The 18,727-nt window shown below is 35.7% G+C and overlaps 1 protein-coding gene across 3 annotated transcripts in view; it reads left to right on the plus strand.

The window, feature by feature from the left end:
- The window catches only part of nup93 (nucleoporin 93), a 57,893-nt gene extending 46,624 nt beyond the window's left edge, over positions 1 to 11,269 (plus strand). For 2 of the 3 annotated variants that reach the window (XM_061970243.1, XM_061970245.2), the window contains 10 exons: positions 3,716 to 3,907; positions 3,983 to 4,109; positions 4,184 to 4,256; positions 4,614 to 4,658; positions 5,730 to 5,846; positions 5,932 to 6,050; positions 6,131 to 6,248; positions 7,943 to 8,026; positions 8,106 to 8,234; positions 11,039 to 11,269. In XM_061970243.1, the coding sequence (XP_061826227.1) occupies positions 3,716 to 3,907; positions 3,983 to 4,109; positions 4,184 to 4,256; positions 4,614 to 4,658; positions 5,730 to 5,846; positions 5,932 to 6,050; positions 6,131 to 6,248; positions 7,943 to 8,026; positions 8,106 to 8,234; positions 11,039 to 11,149 (1,115 nt within the window). In that variant the 3' untranslated portion in view covers positions 11,150 to 11,269. The remainder of the gene's footprint in view (positions 1 to 3,715; positions 3,908 to 3,982; positions 4,110 to 4,183; positions 4,257 to 4,613; positions 4,659 to 5,729; positions 5,847 to 5,931; positions 6,051 to 6,130; positions 6,249 to 7,942; positions 8,027 to 8,105; positions 8,235 to 11,038) is intronic. The other variant, XM_061970244.1, reaches the window with a different exon arrangement.
- The last annotated feature ends 7,458 nt before the right edge of the window (positions 11,270 to 18,727 follow it).

Raw genomic sequence — 18,727 nt, forward strand, 5'->3', positions numbered from 1 at the left:
CCTCTTTATCTCTTCTCCCTCATCCCTTTTCTCCTCGTTCTCGCTTGCTCCCTCTCTCTTTTCTCGTATGCTCAGTGCTTTTTGAACTAAAGCGCTGCCAGTCTGAGATAAGGCTATAAAATGGCTGACATAGTCCACCCTGTTCTACTCCGCAAAGTTGAAGGCAGCAAGAGGATTAAGCATTATAATTAAAAAGTAAACTTGATGACTAAGTACCTGTGCATGTTTTCAAAAGTCGTCTACTTACATGTTAGTTGCCATGGTGAAACTGTCAGATGGCAAATTGTGCGGCTCATGTTATTTAGTGGCAAGGGATTAGACAGTCACTGTTTGGATAAATTTAATTGTATTTTTGTGCACATACACATTTTGTTGTAAACTGGCTGGGATTTTTTTCTCTGCTGTTCTCTCTGTGCTACTCTGTGCTCACTAATGTGGAACCTGCACTCATTTTACTGTGATGCATGCAAACTTGAAGCCTGCAGTAAGCACACATTTCTGTTAAATGGTATTTGCTAAGAGCCTCTCCTCTAATAATTCATACCAGGTGGTAGTTCTGAATGCATCAGTTTTTAGCTGCTAGACATTAAAGACGTAATTGCTAAACCGAGCAGTTCAGTTCCTGTGCCGTTGTTAACAAAAACAGCAGCACCTATGGAGACACATAAAGAGTCTTTCATATGGATTAAGGTGTAGCGTCTTACAAGCTGCCTCTTAGACATTGTAAACAGTGTACCCTATGAAGTATTGAAGATAACCTTACATTGTGTGAATAAATATTTTTTTCCCTCAGAGTAGAGATGGCGTAGCATCTGTGATGTACAGTGTTGTGTGCGACTCCATTTTATGGTTCCAAGTACCGGTAGCTATGTGCATTTGGATCAGTTCTGCACAGTGCAATTTCTTTAGTTTTCTATTTAGGGCTGTCAAATTATTATTATTTTTAAATTAAATCCGATTAATCACATTTTGGAATTTGAATTAATCATGATTATCATGATTCGCTTGCATAATTGAAATTAGCTTAAGTAAACACTCCAATTATTTGTACACAAATACAATTCTATTGTCAGAATGTCATGCAGGAATGTTTTTAAACGTTTTATTTGGAGGTATGTCATTTATTTGCACATAACTTGGTAACAGTTTTATCTGAAGTTCTTTTAAGCTGTATTTCAGAGTGAACTTTGCCTGCGAGTACACAAGTTGGAGTCTCCTTGTTAATTTTTGTACTGGTGTATGCATTGATCTGAGCACTGACCGTATAGCAGTTACGGTAAAAGAGCTTAAACGACCAAAATAAATTGCAGGATTTATCAAAGTGTGTACGTGATCATTGCAATAATTTTTTGTGATTAATCACATGAGTTAACTCATTCATTTTGACAGCTCTACTTTTATTGTTTTTAAACTTTAGTTTTACTTAAAATGTACAAGTGCTAGGGGTGCTCAAAAATTGTAAAAACTTAATTTATAATATTTCTGGTTCTAATTCGAGTCATAATTTAAAAAAAAATCGATAATAAATATAAAAAAATAAATTATATGTATGTATATATATATATATATATATATATATATATATTTGTAAATTAAAAATAAATTCATATTTGTATATCTTATTTATAATTTTATATTTTATTTTATTATCGATTTTTTAAAATTATGACTCGAATTAGAATCATAAATAATACAAATTAAGTTTTGGATTGCAATACAATTTTTTGAGCACCCCTAGCACTTGTACATTTGAAGTAAAACTAAAGTTTAAAAACAATAAAAGTAGAGCTTTCAAAATGAATGAGTTAACTCATGTAATTAATCACATCAATATATATATATATATATATATATATATATATATATACATATATATATATATATATATATAATATTTTTTATTTTTTTATTATCGATTTTTTTAAATTATGACTCGAATTAGAATCAGAAATAATACAAATTAAGTTTCGTATTGCAATCAAACATTTTGAGCACCCCGAGCACTTGTACATTTTAAGTAAAGCTAAAGTTTAAAAACAATAAAAGTATATATATATATATATATATGTGTGTGTGTGTGTGTGTGTGTGTGTGTGTGTGTGTATATGTATATATATTCAAAAATGTGTATATAATATATAAATTTATTTAAAAAAAATATATATATATGTATATATTTTTTTTTTTTAAGAAGGGATTTTTAAATATATATTTCTTATGTCATACGTCAGCTGAGCTTTTGTAACCTTTAACTTGTTTTGAAAAGGTTTTATTAATATTTTATACAAAATATTAACATGCGAGTATCTATTTGAATCGAAAGTGATGTTGAATCAATTCTGAATAGAATGGTCAGCCCAAGAATCACAATCTAATCGTGAGTTGTTGTAAGATTCACATCCCTAACAAGTGCGTTTCAATAAATTTGAATATGGTGCAAAATAAATTTGATTTCAGGAGTTCAATTAAGACAGTTTTTGAAAAAGTTTTGCTTTTAATTTTTTATTACAGCCTGAACCAATATTTAACCTTTTCACAACTTTTCACATTTTACGAAATACTGAATCTGTCTAAACTTTTTCCACAGAGGGCTGCATAGTAAAAAAAATAAGTAAAGAATGCGGGTGGTACACTCATGCATTTTATACATTAAGATTTGTAAAAAAAATAAACATTGTTATCTTAGCCTTTGTGCTGTATGTGACAAAGCAAATAGTTGAGTATACATCATTAATAATGAATAAATATTTAATTTTGAAAACATGACGGGGGCAACAAAAAAGTTAACTGTGGGCCGAAAATGGCCCACGGACCGCACTTTTGACACCCCTGCTATACACTATAACCAACAAAAGTATTAAGAAATACATTATTTTCTGTAGTGAATCTTTAGAATGTAAGAGTTGCACTTTTTAAATTGAACGACTGAAAATAATTAGCTTTCAAAAATATTCTAATTGAGCGAGAGTATAGTAGTATATTATTAGTAATAGTACATATTTACTTGGAACTTTGGCCAGAGCCATGTCTAATTTGATTTCAGTTCTTATATTTTATACTTTGATCTAACAAAACTGCTGTGGTAATCTTGTTGTAAATCTTGACTACAATGACAATAAGGCTTTCGTACATGCATAAATCTTTCTTCCGGTGGCTAACAAATTGAAAAAGTAAGAAGAAATGGGCACATTTTAATAGTTACCGTGGTAGAATCCAGGTTAACACGGACATGCTTTTATTTTTGAAGTTCACTTTGCAGTGAACAGGAAATCACTGTATGCACATTTTAATGCTTTGTGACTAGTACAGTTACGTTGCTATTGTTGAAGTTAATACTACGATATGTCGCCATAAACTGAGCCACTTGTCATATAAATTACCAGTTTGGCTCTCAAATTTTATATTGACAAAAGTGGCTGACACACAACGAAGACTTGCTTTTTTGCAATAAGAAAAAGACACTGGACCAAGACTATGAGTTGGTTAACACAAGTTGTCGACATAAGTGGGACCAAATTAAATGGGTTCCGATGTATTGTGTAATATTGTAAATAAATAAATTAAGGCATACCCCCAAAATAACCTCATCTCTAAAAGAAGCTTGATCCCCATGCAGTTTAATGAATAAATGCCCCTGCCACTATGTAAAAAAAGGATACTCAAAAAGAAAAAAGTGCTTAAAGGTTGATGCTTCTTTCTTTGCTCTATCCAACAGGCGAATCCCATTTTTCTGCGAGCCAGCAGCCATTCCTGTATTTCCAAGTGTTATTCCTCACAGCTCAGTTTGAGGCCGCTGTGGCTTTCTTGTTCCGCGTTGAGCGACTACGCAGTCATGCCGTACACGTAGCGCTGGTCTTGTACGAGCTGCGACTGCTCCTCAAGTCTTCTGGGCAAAGCGCTCAGCTGTGTGAGTAAAAGAACACAGAGGCAGGGCAGTATGAAAAAGAGACTATTTAGATTTTAAATCATTGTCTCTGTCCAGTGAGTCAAGAACCTGGTGACCTTCCCACTGTACGACGCCTCAACTTTATCCGCCTGCTCATGCTTTATACTCGCAAGTTTGAGTCCACGGATCCACGGGAAGCCCTGCAGTACTTTTACTTCTTACGGTAAATTCACAAGACGTACTGTATGCTATGGTTTGTCCACAATACTTTTTAATGCTTTCAATGTGTATCTGCAGCAATGAGAAAGACAGCCAGGGAGAGAACATGTTCATGCGATGCGTCAGTGAACTTGTGATTGAAAGTCGAGAGGTGGGTCACCTATTTTCTGTATAGTAAAAAGATGACCAGTGAAGAACTGGTTGCCTTTTTTACTTGTCAATTTTGGAAAAACAAAACAATGCACATGTTGAAGTTCTATGCTAGTATATAAACCTTAAGTTGTGATTGACCTCATTCAGGTACACATGTGTCAAAATTGAATCAGAATCAACTTCAGGATGGTTTGTTGATGGGCGTGATCATTATTAGTGTGGCATCAGTGGACTGATTGAATTAATAGCTGCAGGAAGCATTAGCAAATTACTTCCAATTACTGAGCTAAATTGATTAAAAAATGTTCAGAGCAAGTTGTAATTGGATTGGATATTTGTATTTTTCTCTTAAAAGTTTGACATGTTGCTGGGAAGACTGGAGAAGGACGGAAGCAGGAAGGTAAGACAGTCTTTTTTTTTTTTCTTTGGGATTTTTTTCCCCAAAAAATCTGACAAAAACCAAAGCAATGTTTTTCCAATTAATCCGTTTCAGACACTCAAAATTATAAACATAAAACACATGTTATAGAGAATACTTTGAGTTTGATGTGAATAAAACAATGTGAAATACATATAAATTACAAATAAAAGAGTTAAATAAAAATGTAATACTCTCTTGCCACATGGCGCTTCAAATATTGAGGCTTCACCATGTTGTGGATTTAATTGTGTTTTTATCTGAAGCATAGTCTACAAGAGTTTTGACCTAAATTAAGTATCGCTCAAGCATAACAATGGCTAAATGAACTAAAGACATCAACACTACAAAACTATTGGCCACTAGAAGAGACTAAACCAACCAGAGTGCACTGTTCAATCTCTTGGCCAATAAATGGCTCAACTTCAGGCAGCATTCCTATATTGGATTAAAGAAGTGCAAAAGTAACTTATTTAAACTCTAGAGGGCTCTCATAACATTGAAAAACGTATTTAGAAGGTTGTAAACAATTTTTTAATGCGCCAGCTATGAAAATATTCTATGTATATTTAATTATTCCTATGTCTCGCGGTCATAAACAAGGGGTGACTATATCACTTTTACCTTTATTGAAGCTACTTGTTAGAGAAAGCAGCGAGGAGGGGAGACCCACAAGGACATCTTCTCAGTACTTTGCTACAAGTTTTTTTTTTTTATTCAATGGTGTTTCTCACCTTATTGAGTAATTTGTTTTCGCTGGTATACAAGAAGCAGAGCAAAACTTTCCAAAAAATGCTGTCAAATCATACAAAAAGTTGGTCATATGGAAACAGAGGAAACACTGCTTTAGCTCCCCAATTAACCTTAGATCGAAGTGTTTTACATTCACAAAGCCTGTAAACAGCTCAAAGCTAAATTTTTACAAGTTGAAAATGTTCAGTTGAGTGGAGATCAAGCATGCAACTACAAATGTCCTCAGTCACCTCTTTGTAGGTTTTTACTTGGCAATTTCACATCAGCTTTTTGCCTCAGTCTGTGTCTGTGTTCCTCTAGCCTGGAGTCATTGATAAGTTTGCAGGAGACACCAGAGCCATCATTAGTAAAGTGGCCTTGGAGGCAGAGAACAAGGGTTTGTTTGAGGAAGCAGTCAGACTCTATGAGCTGGCCAAGGTGAGTACAGATTCACCTTCAACCCAGTTTCCTCCAGATCACAGCCGTCTCATCTTTTAACCCTTTTTCCACTTCGCCTGTGAAGAATCCAGACAAGGTGTTGGAGCTTATGAACAAGTTGTTGAGTCCTGTCATTGCCCAAATCAGCGCTCCTCAGTCCAATAAGGAGAGGCTAAAAAACACTGCTGTCGCCATCGCTGAGCGGTCAGGACCAACACAATTCACTATTTTAATCATGTCTATGCAAATAGATTTGCTTAAAGCCTGTTATTTTCCCCTTGCAGGTATCGCTCTCAAGGAATTGCTGGAGACAAATTTGTCGATAGCACTTTCTATCTTCTATTAGACCTGATGACCTTCTTTGACGAGTACCATGCAGGTCATGTTGACAGAGCATATGATGTGAGGGCTTCGACAGAAAAAATGTACAGTGGAACCCGCTTATGTCGAACATCCTTCTGTGTCAACCAAATCATTAAGTCTCGGCCAACCGGATTTTTCTTATTACTAAAGAGTGCCCGCTTAAGTAGAGATTAACATACACTTAACTGCATTTATTGAGATAAAATATGAGACCCAAAGTAGTCATTTGTATGACTGGTTGATTTATGTTGACATGTGTCAGCATTGTTGACTTCATCATTATTACTAAGCAGCGTGAAACGACACATTACCAATTTCTTGTAACACAACATCAAAAGGTGCAAAATATTAACTTTGATTGTAGCACAATACATTTTTTTCAGATTGTTTCCAGGTTTTTAGCCACCGGGAGAACATTTTGCACATGCACAAAATTGTTGTCCTTGTAGTCAAAACTACTGCAGCAACTCTGCTAAAACAATATAAAATATGGATATGACTTTTGCAACAGTTAACGATTTGATTTCGATTGTTGGGGTAACGATTTGATTCAGAATCATTCTCAATTCAACACGATTGTCGATTGAAACCGATTCTCGCAGTATATTATTTGGTATAAAAATTAGAATAAAACATTTTTAAAACAATTTGCAAAAGATCCTCTTGGCTACTGACATATGACGTACATGCACAACGAGTAAGCTGCAGATGGCTTAAAAAAGTATTTTAAAATTGATTTACAGTTCTTTAAAAAAAAAGAAAAGATTACCGTATTTTTCGGAGTATAAGTCGCACCTGCCGAAAATGCATAATAAAAAAGGAAAAAAACATATATAAGTTGCACTGGAGCCCGGCCAAACTATGAAAAGAACTGCGACTTATAGTCCGAAAAATACGGTAAATGGATTTTTGAAAATATAACTATTTTCAATTAGAATTGCAATTCAAATGTCAACTGATTTTTTTTCAGCACCCTTATTATGAAATATACAAAATACAGGCAATTCTAAATGAAAATATGCTCAAGAGGAGGAAATTGGTGTCGTCAAACTGCCAAAGGTTAAAAAAAATGTCCACTCAAAGCAGGGGTGTCAAACTATTTTTCATTGAGGACAGTAATTTAAAAAAAAAAAAGTATTTACATTACGCATGCGGGTAATAACCTGTGATTAATCATGATCAATCGAAATGCATATGCATTTGATCATTAGGTTTTTTTGGGGTATAACTCTCTTTAAAATCGTAAATAAAGGTGACAAGCAGATATTTAACTATTTGTTTTTATCTTACACATGTAGTTTTGCAAAACAGTATATAATAATATAATTGGCATGATCAGATAATAAAGTTTAAAATATGCATTTTTTTTCTGTCAAAATTTAAAGAACAAATGCATTTACCGGTAGTAAAAAAAAAAAGTATTTTATTGAAACCCATTTTTTCCAGGCTTTCACAGGCCACATAAAATGATGTGCCAGGCCAGAACTGGCCCCCGGGCCTTCAGTTTGACACCTGTGGTTTAAAGTCACAAGCATATGGCTGGCTTGAGTTTTGTACATGTCGACAATTGCTTATGTCAATGCCTCTTTTACTGTATTTACCGTCGACATCAGCGGGTTCCATTGTACAGTTACTTGCTGTTTTTGTCACCATGGTGCAATGACAATAGAGATTTATTCATCAGTGTCAGAAGGGAGAGGAATATGCAAAGCTAACAGCGTTTATGTTGTCAGGTGATGGAGCGTCTCAAACTTCTACCCCTCAGCCAGGACAGTGTGGAGGAGAGAGTGGCAGCCTTTAGGAACTTCAGTGACGAGGTGAGAGAAAATACTTGAATGCAAATAGAAACATTCCTATTCTGACATGTTTCAAGAGCTCTTTTCCCCCCCTCTGTAGGTGCGTCACAACTTGTCAGAGGTCTTACTTGCCTCTATGAACATCCTGTTCACGCAGTACAAGCGTCTAAAGGGTGCGCCAGCAGGTACTCCGGGACGAGCTCAGAGAACCTTGGATGACCGAGACACGGTGAGGAGAAGCTCATTAGAAAACACAGTCAAACATTATTTTACAAATAAAAGGTGAGCTTTTGAGGAGAGCTATTGGAACCCATTACAGTAGGCAGTGTCGTGACTCTTCACCGCTTAAAAAAATGGCACCGACTTGCAAGTGTTCTTGCATTTGCCTCACTCGCAATGAATGAGCTCGTTAGCAGGGATTCCTACATTTTGATTATCTTATGATTAGCGACAAAAAAAACTATGCAATGGTGCAAACATTTACCTGTTTTTTGTTTTGTTTTTTCTGATTCCGCACAATAAGACTTGTTAAGAATAATTGGCATAATAAATTGATTTTATGGTGGCAACCATGCAGAACTAAATCTATTATTCAAATCAGTGAGGTTAGTAATGTTCGTTTAGAAAATGCAGCCTGCAGTTTGTCTTATTAGTCAATAAATAATGACATATATTAGCCCCCCCGCAACCCAAGAGGGACAAGCGGTAGAAAATGGATGGTTTATTATTAGATATGACACCAATTTTCTTTGTAACATATAACACAAAGCTAAGATGCGGATGTTCTGTTCAGGCAGTTTAATACATATTAATGTACATTAAATTTGTTCTAGCATTGTTAAATTAAAAAAAGAGGTATTCCACATCTTTTAAATGTTATGTATGTGGCCCCGGGTGGAAAAAGTTTAGATTTCCCTGCAATACAGCCATTATCTAATCGTGTTATTTGTGAGAAACCGTTAGAGGGCGCAATTAACGCCATACCATCGATGTCCACAATATAGATTGCTGGTAAGTGAACAGAGTGAAGTTGCCCCTGCTGGAAAAGTTAGCGCATCAATATGTTTGCAATGCTACCTGGGCATGTTTTTAGCTTTTTTTCTATAGCTAATGGGCTGCCACCTATTTCAAATGTTGACTTCCTCATATTATTCAACAACAATAAATAAGTCTATTTTTTATGGGTCATGCATTTAGATTTAAAGGGTTTAACTCAAACATTGCATTAAGTTAGAATTGACTGTGGGATTTTTATCTTTTATTGGCTGCTCATATATAAAGCCTTTCTCTAATTTTAGTACCTTGTAAACAATTATTTACTGTATTGTTTCATGTATATGTTATTTTTATATTTTACATTAAGTTTTTATTATTTATTTTTGTAATGTGTTTATTTCATTTACAGTATTTTTTTATTTGAATTTTATTTATCATATATTTATTTACCTGCTTGAAGTTTGCAATTTTTCATGTTTACTTGTGAAAAATAATGTATCTTTATTTCTTACTTGGGATAATGAGCATTAATGGACATAAAAATGTAAATGTGCCAGATTGTAGCCACTAGCCAGAGGCTAATTTCCATCTCCAGCAGTTTGATGATACATTCAACAATGTCCATTAAAACATAAAACAAACAACACCAACATCAGACCTCATAAACTGTGCAATAAAAGACACAGACTGGGATATAACACGTACACGTAACAGTAGTTTGCTGAATTATCTTATTTTAAGACAGATCAGGAATAAAATGACCATTGTAGTTAAAGTGCATCAGAGCTGATGGAAAAGCACTTTAGTGTTAAAGTAAAACGATCGCCAAAAATGTTTTTAAAAAAAAAAAAGGGGAAAAGTTGAACATGATCTTGTTAGTACAAAACACATATTATAACTTTCCTAATTAAAATTACTGAAGTACTAAGGTCCATAATTTAAAATTACTTATATCAGTGGTTCTCAAAACTTTTTTCACCAAAGATGTTTTTCACCAATGACCACCTTAGAAAAAATGTTGCTCTCAAAGTACCACCATAATGACCAAAGTTCAATACAGTAGCGTAATAGTATTCATTGATAACAAGGTAGAGGTTAAGTATATTTATATTTTTGGCCACTGTAACATTACACACAGTGACACTGTTTGAATATAGGAAAATAAAACACTACTTGTGGGCTCTGTACCGAGGATGTCGTTGTGGCTTGTGCAGCCCTTTGAGACACTTGTGATTTAGGGCTATATAAAACATTGATTGATTGATACTTTAATCACGTGGTTCTTTGGCGTGCCTTTAGATGAAGCTTGTGGTACACGTACCTCAGTTTGAGAATCACTGACTTATATTAATGCTCTTTACACAAAAGCTAAGCAACTTTCAGCATTTTGTTCCCTTATTGAATGTGAAAATGAACCGAAGCGTGACCTTAAAGGTTACCTATTATTTTTTGTCGATAAAAGTTGTTACAATTTCATTGTACCAATGCACATTCTTTTTTTAAACAGTGGCGTCGTACTGACATGAATGCATGCCGAACTTACTGACATAGCTATACCGTGTAAACAATACCTCTACACGCTCTGCTTCCGAAATGTTATACAATGTTTACAGTGTTAGCTTGTTGCGCATGTTCAAAAACGACTTCAAAGGTCCTCGGGAGTGTGACCAATCACAGCGAAGTGGGCTCGGTGGGAGGCATACCTAGAGGAGGGGGGCATAAGGCGAGGTTAATTAAACGGACTGTTTTCGTGGGATGCAGAAAATACGAAGCAGCGATGCAGACACGAAGATCTACTAAGCTCTCCTTGCTGGTAGTCGTATGTAGCTGCTCTGTAGAAGTCAAATACAAACGGCCATAATTATGGCACATGCTACTAAAAGATCCTGTTCCTCACTTATGTGAACCCAAAGTTGCTGTCCTGATAGATCTAATGACAATTACATTGCACTGTTGCACCCTTCCACACTGTACAACCATCACATTTGGAGAACATAGAGACAAAGTCAACCATCTCTTGATGTCTTGTGATCACAGCAGCTGCGCAGCCAAGCTCGAGCCCTGATCACCTTCGCTGGCATGATCCCCTACAACATGGCTGGAGACACCAATGCCAGACTGGTGCAGATGGAATTACTGATGAACTGACATGTCCACAAATACACAACATTTTGGTGACACAAACTTCATTCTTCCAGTTGTTTCCTTTTTTTTCCCCATATTTGTATTGCCAGTCATTTGGAATTAAAAAAAAATATATACTTTTCAGTTTTTAAAGCATTTTTTTATTCATCCCATTTCATTTGATCGCATGCATTATTGTTGAATGCACTTTTCATAGTAAGAGTCTGCAAAATTACTTTACCGACCCCACATTTTTGTACACAACACATCATGCTCAGAGTGACACCCTGCACTCTAGCACTTTTCTACATTTGTATTCTCGTGAATAACTTAAAACTAGTGCTGTCAAATTTAACGAGTTCATACATGTAATTAATCACAAAAATAGCGTATTAATCATGTTTCTACTCATGCTGATTAATTATTTTAATCTGAGCCGAGGATGTCGTTGTGGCTTGTGCAGCCCTTTGAGACACTTGTGATTAAATAAACTTTGATTGATTGATTGAGATCAATCACACCTTTGAATTGGAATTAATCATTAATAATCGCATGTTATTACTCGCTAGCAGAATTCCAATTAACTTAAAAAAGAGCCAAATATTTTGAAATTTTTAATGTCAAAATGTCTTACAGGAATTTTTTTTAAATGCTTTGCTTGAATGCATTATTTGCTCGAAATTCCTTAACCGTTTTGTTTAAGTCTCATCAGAATGCATTTTGATAAGGAGACTCCTGCTGGTGTGCTAGCTGGTAAATTTCACTTGATGGTACTTTAGATAAACCTTTGTTCAAGTTTTGAGGAAATACATAAAGTGCATTCAAGTAAAACATTCAAAAATGTGGAATAACATTTGTGTCCAAATATTGGGCTCTAATTTAAATTCATTTGAATTATGCAAGCAAGTATTAACATGTGATTAATCATGATTATTCCAGATTAAAGTGTGATTCATCTAAATTTCAAGTGTGTGATCAATCACAATTACCGTAATCTAAATGTATATGTATTATTAATCATGAGTAATCCAGATTAAAGTGTGGTTAATCTAAATTTCAAGTGTGATTAATCTAAATGTATGTGTTATTAATCATGATTAAAGCGTGATTAATCTAAATTTAAATTGTGATTAATCACAATTAATCTAAATGTATGTTATTAATCCAGATGTATGTGTGATTAATCTAATTGTATGTTATTAATCATGACTAATCCAGATTTAAGTGTGATTAATCTAAATTTAAAGTGTGATTAATTACAATTAATCTAAATGTATGTGTTATTAATCACAATTAATCTAAATGTATATGTGTTATTAATCATGATTAATCTAAATGTATATGTGTTATTAATCATGATTAATCCAAATTACAAAATGTGATTAATCTGATATTAAAAAAATAGTCATTTGACAGCACTAATGAAAACATTGAGTACTGTTTATGAGCAGACAAAGTGAATAAGGTTGGAATTATTCATAGACAAGATTTGGGGGGATGCATGGAAGGAAAATAGTAAGATCAGATAGTGGGATATTTTAGTGTAATGTCGATTCTTGTACAGTATGCTACTGTGTGTAGACACTTGATTTTGAGGCTTTAGTGTATTATTTGTGGTGCACCCTGGTGAGAGTTACAGTTTGTGTTGAGGTACGACTGCAGGCCATCCCTCAGTCTTACTTCCTACTCTATTATAGAGGCCGTGTTCTTGCAGCAGTGTGTGAAAAATAGTTGACATGAAACAGCCTTCATTCTGACAAGCACCCCCACCACCATGCGCTCGGCTATTATGTGTGGCCCACACTCTCTGTCCTTCAGTCAGGCCTGAGAGAAGACAGATGGAGGCGCATTCTGTCAGTGCTCTACATACTGCGCACACGTCTGAGGTTCAATTAAGGCCGTGCGCTGAGTTGAGCCTACAGCTACGAGGCGGGGGGGTTTCGTTCTCTTTTTCAAGGCAGGTGTGGAGCTGCTATCTGCTCCACTTGATGCGGCAGAAGAGGACGTGTCCCTCAGGTGTGTGTGCCCCAGCTGGTGTTGTGAATCAGGCCGATGACAGACACCTCCTACAAGCCGGCTATTTCACAACACCAGGGTGGCACCGCACCACTGACGACCAGCAAGACGTCATGTTTCTGTACGATAGGGGTCAACCGATATTGATGCATTTGATTGATTGATACTGTGTCCCTCGATGCCGCAATGTGTGTGTCGCTTTAAGAGAAAACCATGTGACCGAACCAGCTGCTGTGTCATTTGATTGCGAAAAGCACCAAACTTCTTTTGGCTCACAAGTGACAGAAAAACTAGGGGACTTTTCTAATCCGGCAGATGACGTTCAACAGAATCAGTGCACTGTTGATACAGGAAGTGAGCCATACACTACCGGTATCGATTTGATACCAAGTCAACTCAGGGACAATATTACAGATCATTTTTACTTGAGTTGTCAAGATCCTTGAAAAATGTTCTGATATTTGCCTCTTTTTTTAAAAATTCTAATGAATCACTATTTTTTTTTTTTTTGTCCTGTCCAGCTTCTCAGGCAAATCATATAGTTGATGGAGATGCCCATATCGGCTGTTCAGATTTATTTTTTATGACTATTTTAGGCGCAAAACTAACAATTTTGTATCAACAAGATAATAGAATTTTCCCTTACGGGCCCGCATACTGATCAAAGCAGCTTCTTATTGCTGTTAGTATATACAGGTATTTGCCTTTATTTTTTTATATTATAATTCTAATGAATCACAATTTTAGGCGCAAAAATAACAATTTTGTATCAACAAGATAATACAATTTTCACTTATGCGCCCACATACTGACCAAAGCAGCTTCTTATTGCTGTTAGTATGTATTTGCCTTTATTTTTTATATTATAATTCTAATGAATCACAATTTTAGGCGCAAAAATAACAATTTTGTATCAACAAGATAATACAATTTTCCCTTATGGGCCCACATACTGATCAAAGCAGCTTCTTATTGCTGTTAGTATGTATTTGCCTCTATTTTTTTATATTATAATTCTATCATACCCACCTATGCGGTCCTCTCCAAGGTTTCTCATAGTCATTCAGATCAACGTCCCACTGGGGTGAGTTTTTCCTTGCCCTTATGTGGGCTCTGTACCGACGATGTCGTTGTGGCTTGTGCAGCCCTTTGAGACACTTGTGATTTAGGGCTATATAAATAAACATTGATTGATTGATTGATAATGAATCACAATTTTAGGCACGGAAATAAAAATGTATCAACAGGATAATATAATTTTCCCTTATTGGCCTGCATGCTGATCAAAGCAGCTTCTTATTGCTGCTAGTATATATTTTCCTTTATTTTTTGATATTATAATTCTAATGAATCACAATTTTATGCACAAAAATAAAAATGTATCAACAGGATAATACAATTTTCCCTTATGGGCCTGCATGCTGATCAAAGCAGCTTCTTATTGCTGCTAGCATTAGAGCTATTTAACTCATGTCAAAATGGAAACATGACATAGAAACACCCCGAGAGGGACAAGCAGTAGAAAATGGATGGATATAGGAACGCTATACTTCTGCCTTGGCATTTTTATTAGTATGCAAACTGCAATCATTATGTTGCTCAAAAAGGTTCATTATGTCTTCTTATTCATATACTTTTTCAAATTTTCTTGTAATCAGACCATACTTTTAGGTAAAGATTCCATCTAATATACCGAAAATATGGTCTGATTACAAGAACATTTAAAAAAGTGCTATCATTATACCCTTATATTAAATTGCGTACATTTATGCAGTGATGAGCAGTAACAAGCTATATGTAGCGAAGCTACGTAGCTTGACTGCATTTCCCATTAGCTTGGCGGTAGCTTCACTACTCTTTGAACGAGTAGCGATTCCTGTAGATTAGCTATATTTAGACCCATGTAGTGAGGTTGCTTACATCAAATCTGCAAAGAAAATAAAAGGACTGCGAATGCAGGCCCCAAAAATTTAGAGAAAATACAATGACCTGGATAAATGAGAACATGCATACGGAGAAAATCCATGATGATTGGTTGCCGTTTGTATGATGAGTCACAATTGGCTAAGGTTCGGGCGAAACATTACGGACTAACCAATCCGAGGCATGATAAGGCAGGTCAACGAAACCAGGAAGCAAAACCAGAACTCATGTCACATGATGACAAGGGAGTCCGAGACAGAGGGACGTTTCAAGCTGACCACTCAAAAAAAAATAAAAAACATTCTTGAAAATGTCAGAGGAATTCTCTCCCGCAGATTATATTTATCCTTTAGCAGTTGCGGGCCATGTGTTTCCCACCTTGGCCTTCAGAGATGTCCTACTTAGTCCGACTTCTATAAATACCTCTCAAAATACCATCATTTATGTCACCACAAGACCACGGCTGGAGAAATACTATACAGAAACGGGCATTGAATAACACCAACAGTGAACTGAACGGGCTATTTTTCGGCATATTTAAAAATCAATTAACCCGCATCAAACATATCTTACGTGGTACTGTCAAAATTTAAATAATTGTAAAATGTATTAAACATGAAAAAATAAAGAAATTAAATATTTGAACACCCATTCGACGCCGTATAAGCCGGTGGTGCCACTCGTAGTTGGTTTTTGATTGATTGATTGAAACTTTTATTAGTAGATTACACAGTACAGTACATATTCCGTACAAATAACCACTAAATGGTAACACCCCAATAAGTTTTTCAACTTGCTTAAGTCGGGGTCCACGTTAATCAATTCATGGTTGATTCAAGTGGCTTAGCTAGCTTCCGTGGTCGGCCGACCTCGTCTCACAAGAGACGAAGTCTCTGAAGAGATATCTAATTTCTCTTTAGATATCCTTTTTTATCCCTTCTTTGTGGGTTAAAATTAAATTAAATAAAAATGTCTCTGCACCGTTGCCACTTCCTCCTTTTGCAAATCACAACTTGCGATTGTCAGGTTCAACGTTAAGCTACCTAGATGGGCTATTTGATTGGCTATCGCAACTGTCTATCAACTGTATGTCCTCCGTTCGTTTACACTGCGCCGGCAACAAGCTAGCTGAATTCTGATAAAAGCTCAACCGAAAAAAACAAGCAACACTGGAGCCTGATATGACACGAAGAGAACATGATGAATACTTGCATATACTTATGGAAAGTACAATACAAATATAATGGATGTTATGAATTTTTGATCATGGCTTATGTTAGGCCAGCAGAGAAGGCACACCACTGTCCTTCAGTGATGAAGACGACGGGCAGGAAACCCACAATAATGCGTGTCCTTCGCCATATTTAGACAAATGTAATGCATTCAAACAAAACAATGCCCAAAACCTTTTAGTTGTTTACTCTGCACACCAAAATCATAACTGCTCTCAGTCTTCATCTAAGACATGGAACACACATTAAGGTGAGTTGAGTTCATGAAAAGTTTTACTGCAGATAACCATTACCAACTGCTCCCTAAACAACACACTAGTCATTGTTTTTTTTTTGTCAAGATATACATAGATCCTGTTTTTTTACTGTAGGCTGAAAAAATTAATAACATGATAGGGGTGGGCCAAAGAAAACTTAAATAAATACATACAGTGGGGTGTGGGGACCCCTAGAGGTAGGTGTTGGGCAGGCGTGTCAAACTGGTTTTCATTGAGGGCCACATCGCAGTTATGGTTGCACTCAGAGGGCCACTTTTAACAGTGAATAATATACAGTATGAATATACATGTTGTGGAAGTTGCCTCCTAGCAGCTCCACTGTCAGACATGGCACCGGACCCAGGCGTGCAGGTTTTAACAAAAATTGGGTTTTTAACAAAAAAGTTTTTTCTCCTGAAGGACGCGACTTTTCAGCCACGTGCGTATCCTCTCTCCTCTCCTGCTCCCGGCCGCTTACTGTTAAAGACAGCAGATGATTAGATTAACACGGACCATCTGTGAAATCTAATCACCTGCCAGCTGTGTCTCGCCGTCAGCACTGCCACGGCCCCGTCTGATGGTGCTCTGTCTTCAGCACCATGGACAGAGGCGGCGACCTTTAGTCCTGCAGGCAGCGCTGGCCACATCTCCCTCCACACATGTGTATGTATAAAACATGTGTATAAGTGTCTATGTATTTGATTAGTATGTATTTTTTTATGTATGCTGTACAAAGCAAACTCTTTAGATTGTACCGTCAGAAACTGGCAGCTCAGTCACAATTTTACTGTAATATTTGCAGTTTTTTTTGTTTGTTTTTATACAGTATATAAAATAAATGGAATGGGAAAATGTTGCCACTATTTTTTTTATGGAAAAAAAATCATGCTAGTTTTTTTATACTGTAAAATGTACGGTTGTTGTGTTTTATAGTGTATTATTACTCTATATTGAAAGTGGATTTTAGTGTAAAAAATGTTTACTGTAAAATGTTTACATGAACAGTTTGTTGGATTACTTTCTTTGAAATCATAAGCAGATATTAAAGTATTTTTGGTACATAGTGCTATTTGGCAAGGTCGCTTTAGCACTTCAGCAACCATCTATTGAAGCAATAGACATTTCCATGGTCTTACAATGTATCCACACAGGTTGCTTGTATATTAGCTTTTAGCATTTAATTTGTATTATTTGCACTCCCCACTCAAAATATATGCATGCATTTTTTCAAGTTACAATTTTTTGAGCAAAATAACTACACTCAAACATTATTGTTTGCTCTATTCAAATCCCAAAGCTCCACTGTGTCTATCCATCCATCCATTTTCTACCGCTTATTCCCTTCGGGGTCGCTGGGGGCGCCGGAGCCTATCTCAGCTACAATCGGGCGGAAGGCGGGGTACACCCTGGACAAGTCGCCACCTCATCGCAGTCCACTGTGTCTATAAACTTGCAATATCAATAATATAGAAATGTAACATAAGCACATACCCAAAAGAGAAAACTGAAAAATGGAAAAGCATGCAAAAGTATCCATCTGATGCTGATACTAGCCTTGATATCAATACAATTTTTAAACCGACTCAGATCATAAATGTGTCGGCGAAAAGGCTGCATTAATGTGTGAACTCTATAAAACATTAAAATATATAAACTGTGTGCATTTGTCATTGTTCTAACTTTGCAAATTCTAAAAATAATAAATGACCAAAAAAAATAGCTGTGCTGGAAAAAATCTATTCAATCTTGATTTCAATTAATTAGCCTCTGAATCTAATCAAAATGCTAAATAATTTATTTTTTTAAATATTTTTTTGATATACCAAATAATATATTGCAAGAATTGATATTAATTGAGAATTGAATCGTGAATTGTAAGATTTACATCCCCCCCAAAAATAAAAATGTAATCCTTATTCTCTATTTCAGTGACACACTTTGCCCTAATTGGTTAAGGACAGCTATTAAAGTATTGGTATACTGCACATGTTAAAAGTATGATTCAACAAACTGATACCCTTAAACTGATCAATCACTCTGCATGTTCATATATGAGAATGATCTTTCTCCTTTTACCCTGAAGAAAGCCTTCATCATCAGTCGGCCTTCTGCTGTCTTGGGCCTCCAGTGCTGCTGGCAGAAAGATGGAAGACAATAACAGAGGATGGCCCCTC

Source organism: Nerophis lumbriciformis, linkage group LG10 (assembly GCF_033978685.3).
Source record: "Nerophis lumbriciformis linkage group LG10, RoL_Nlum_v2.1, whole genome shotgun sequence".
NCBI classification, from domain to species: Eukaryota; Metazoa; Chordata; class Actinopteri; order Syngnathiformes; family Syngnathidae; genus Nerophis; species Nerophis lumbriciformis.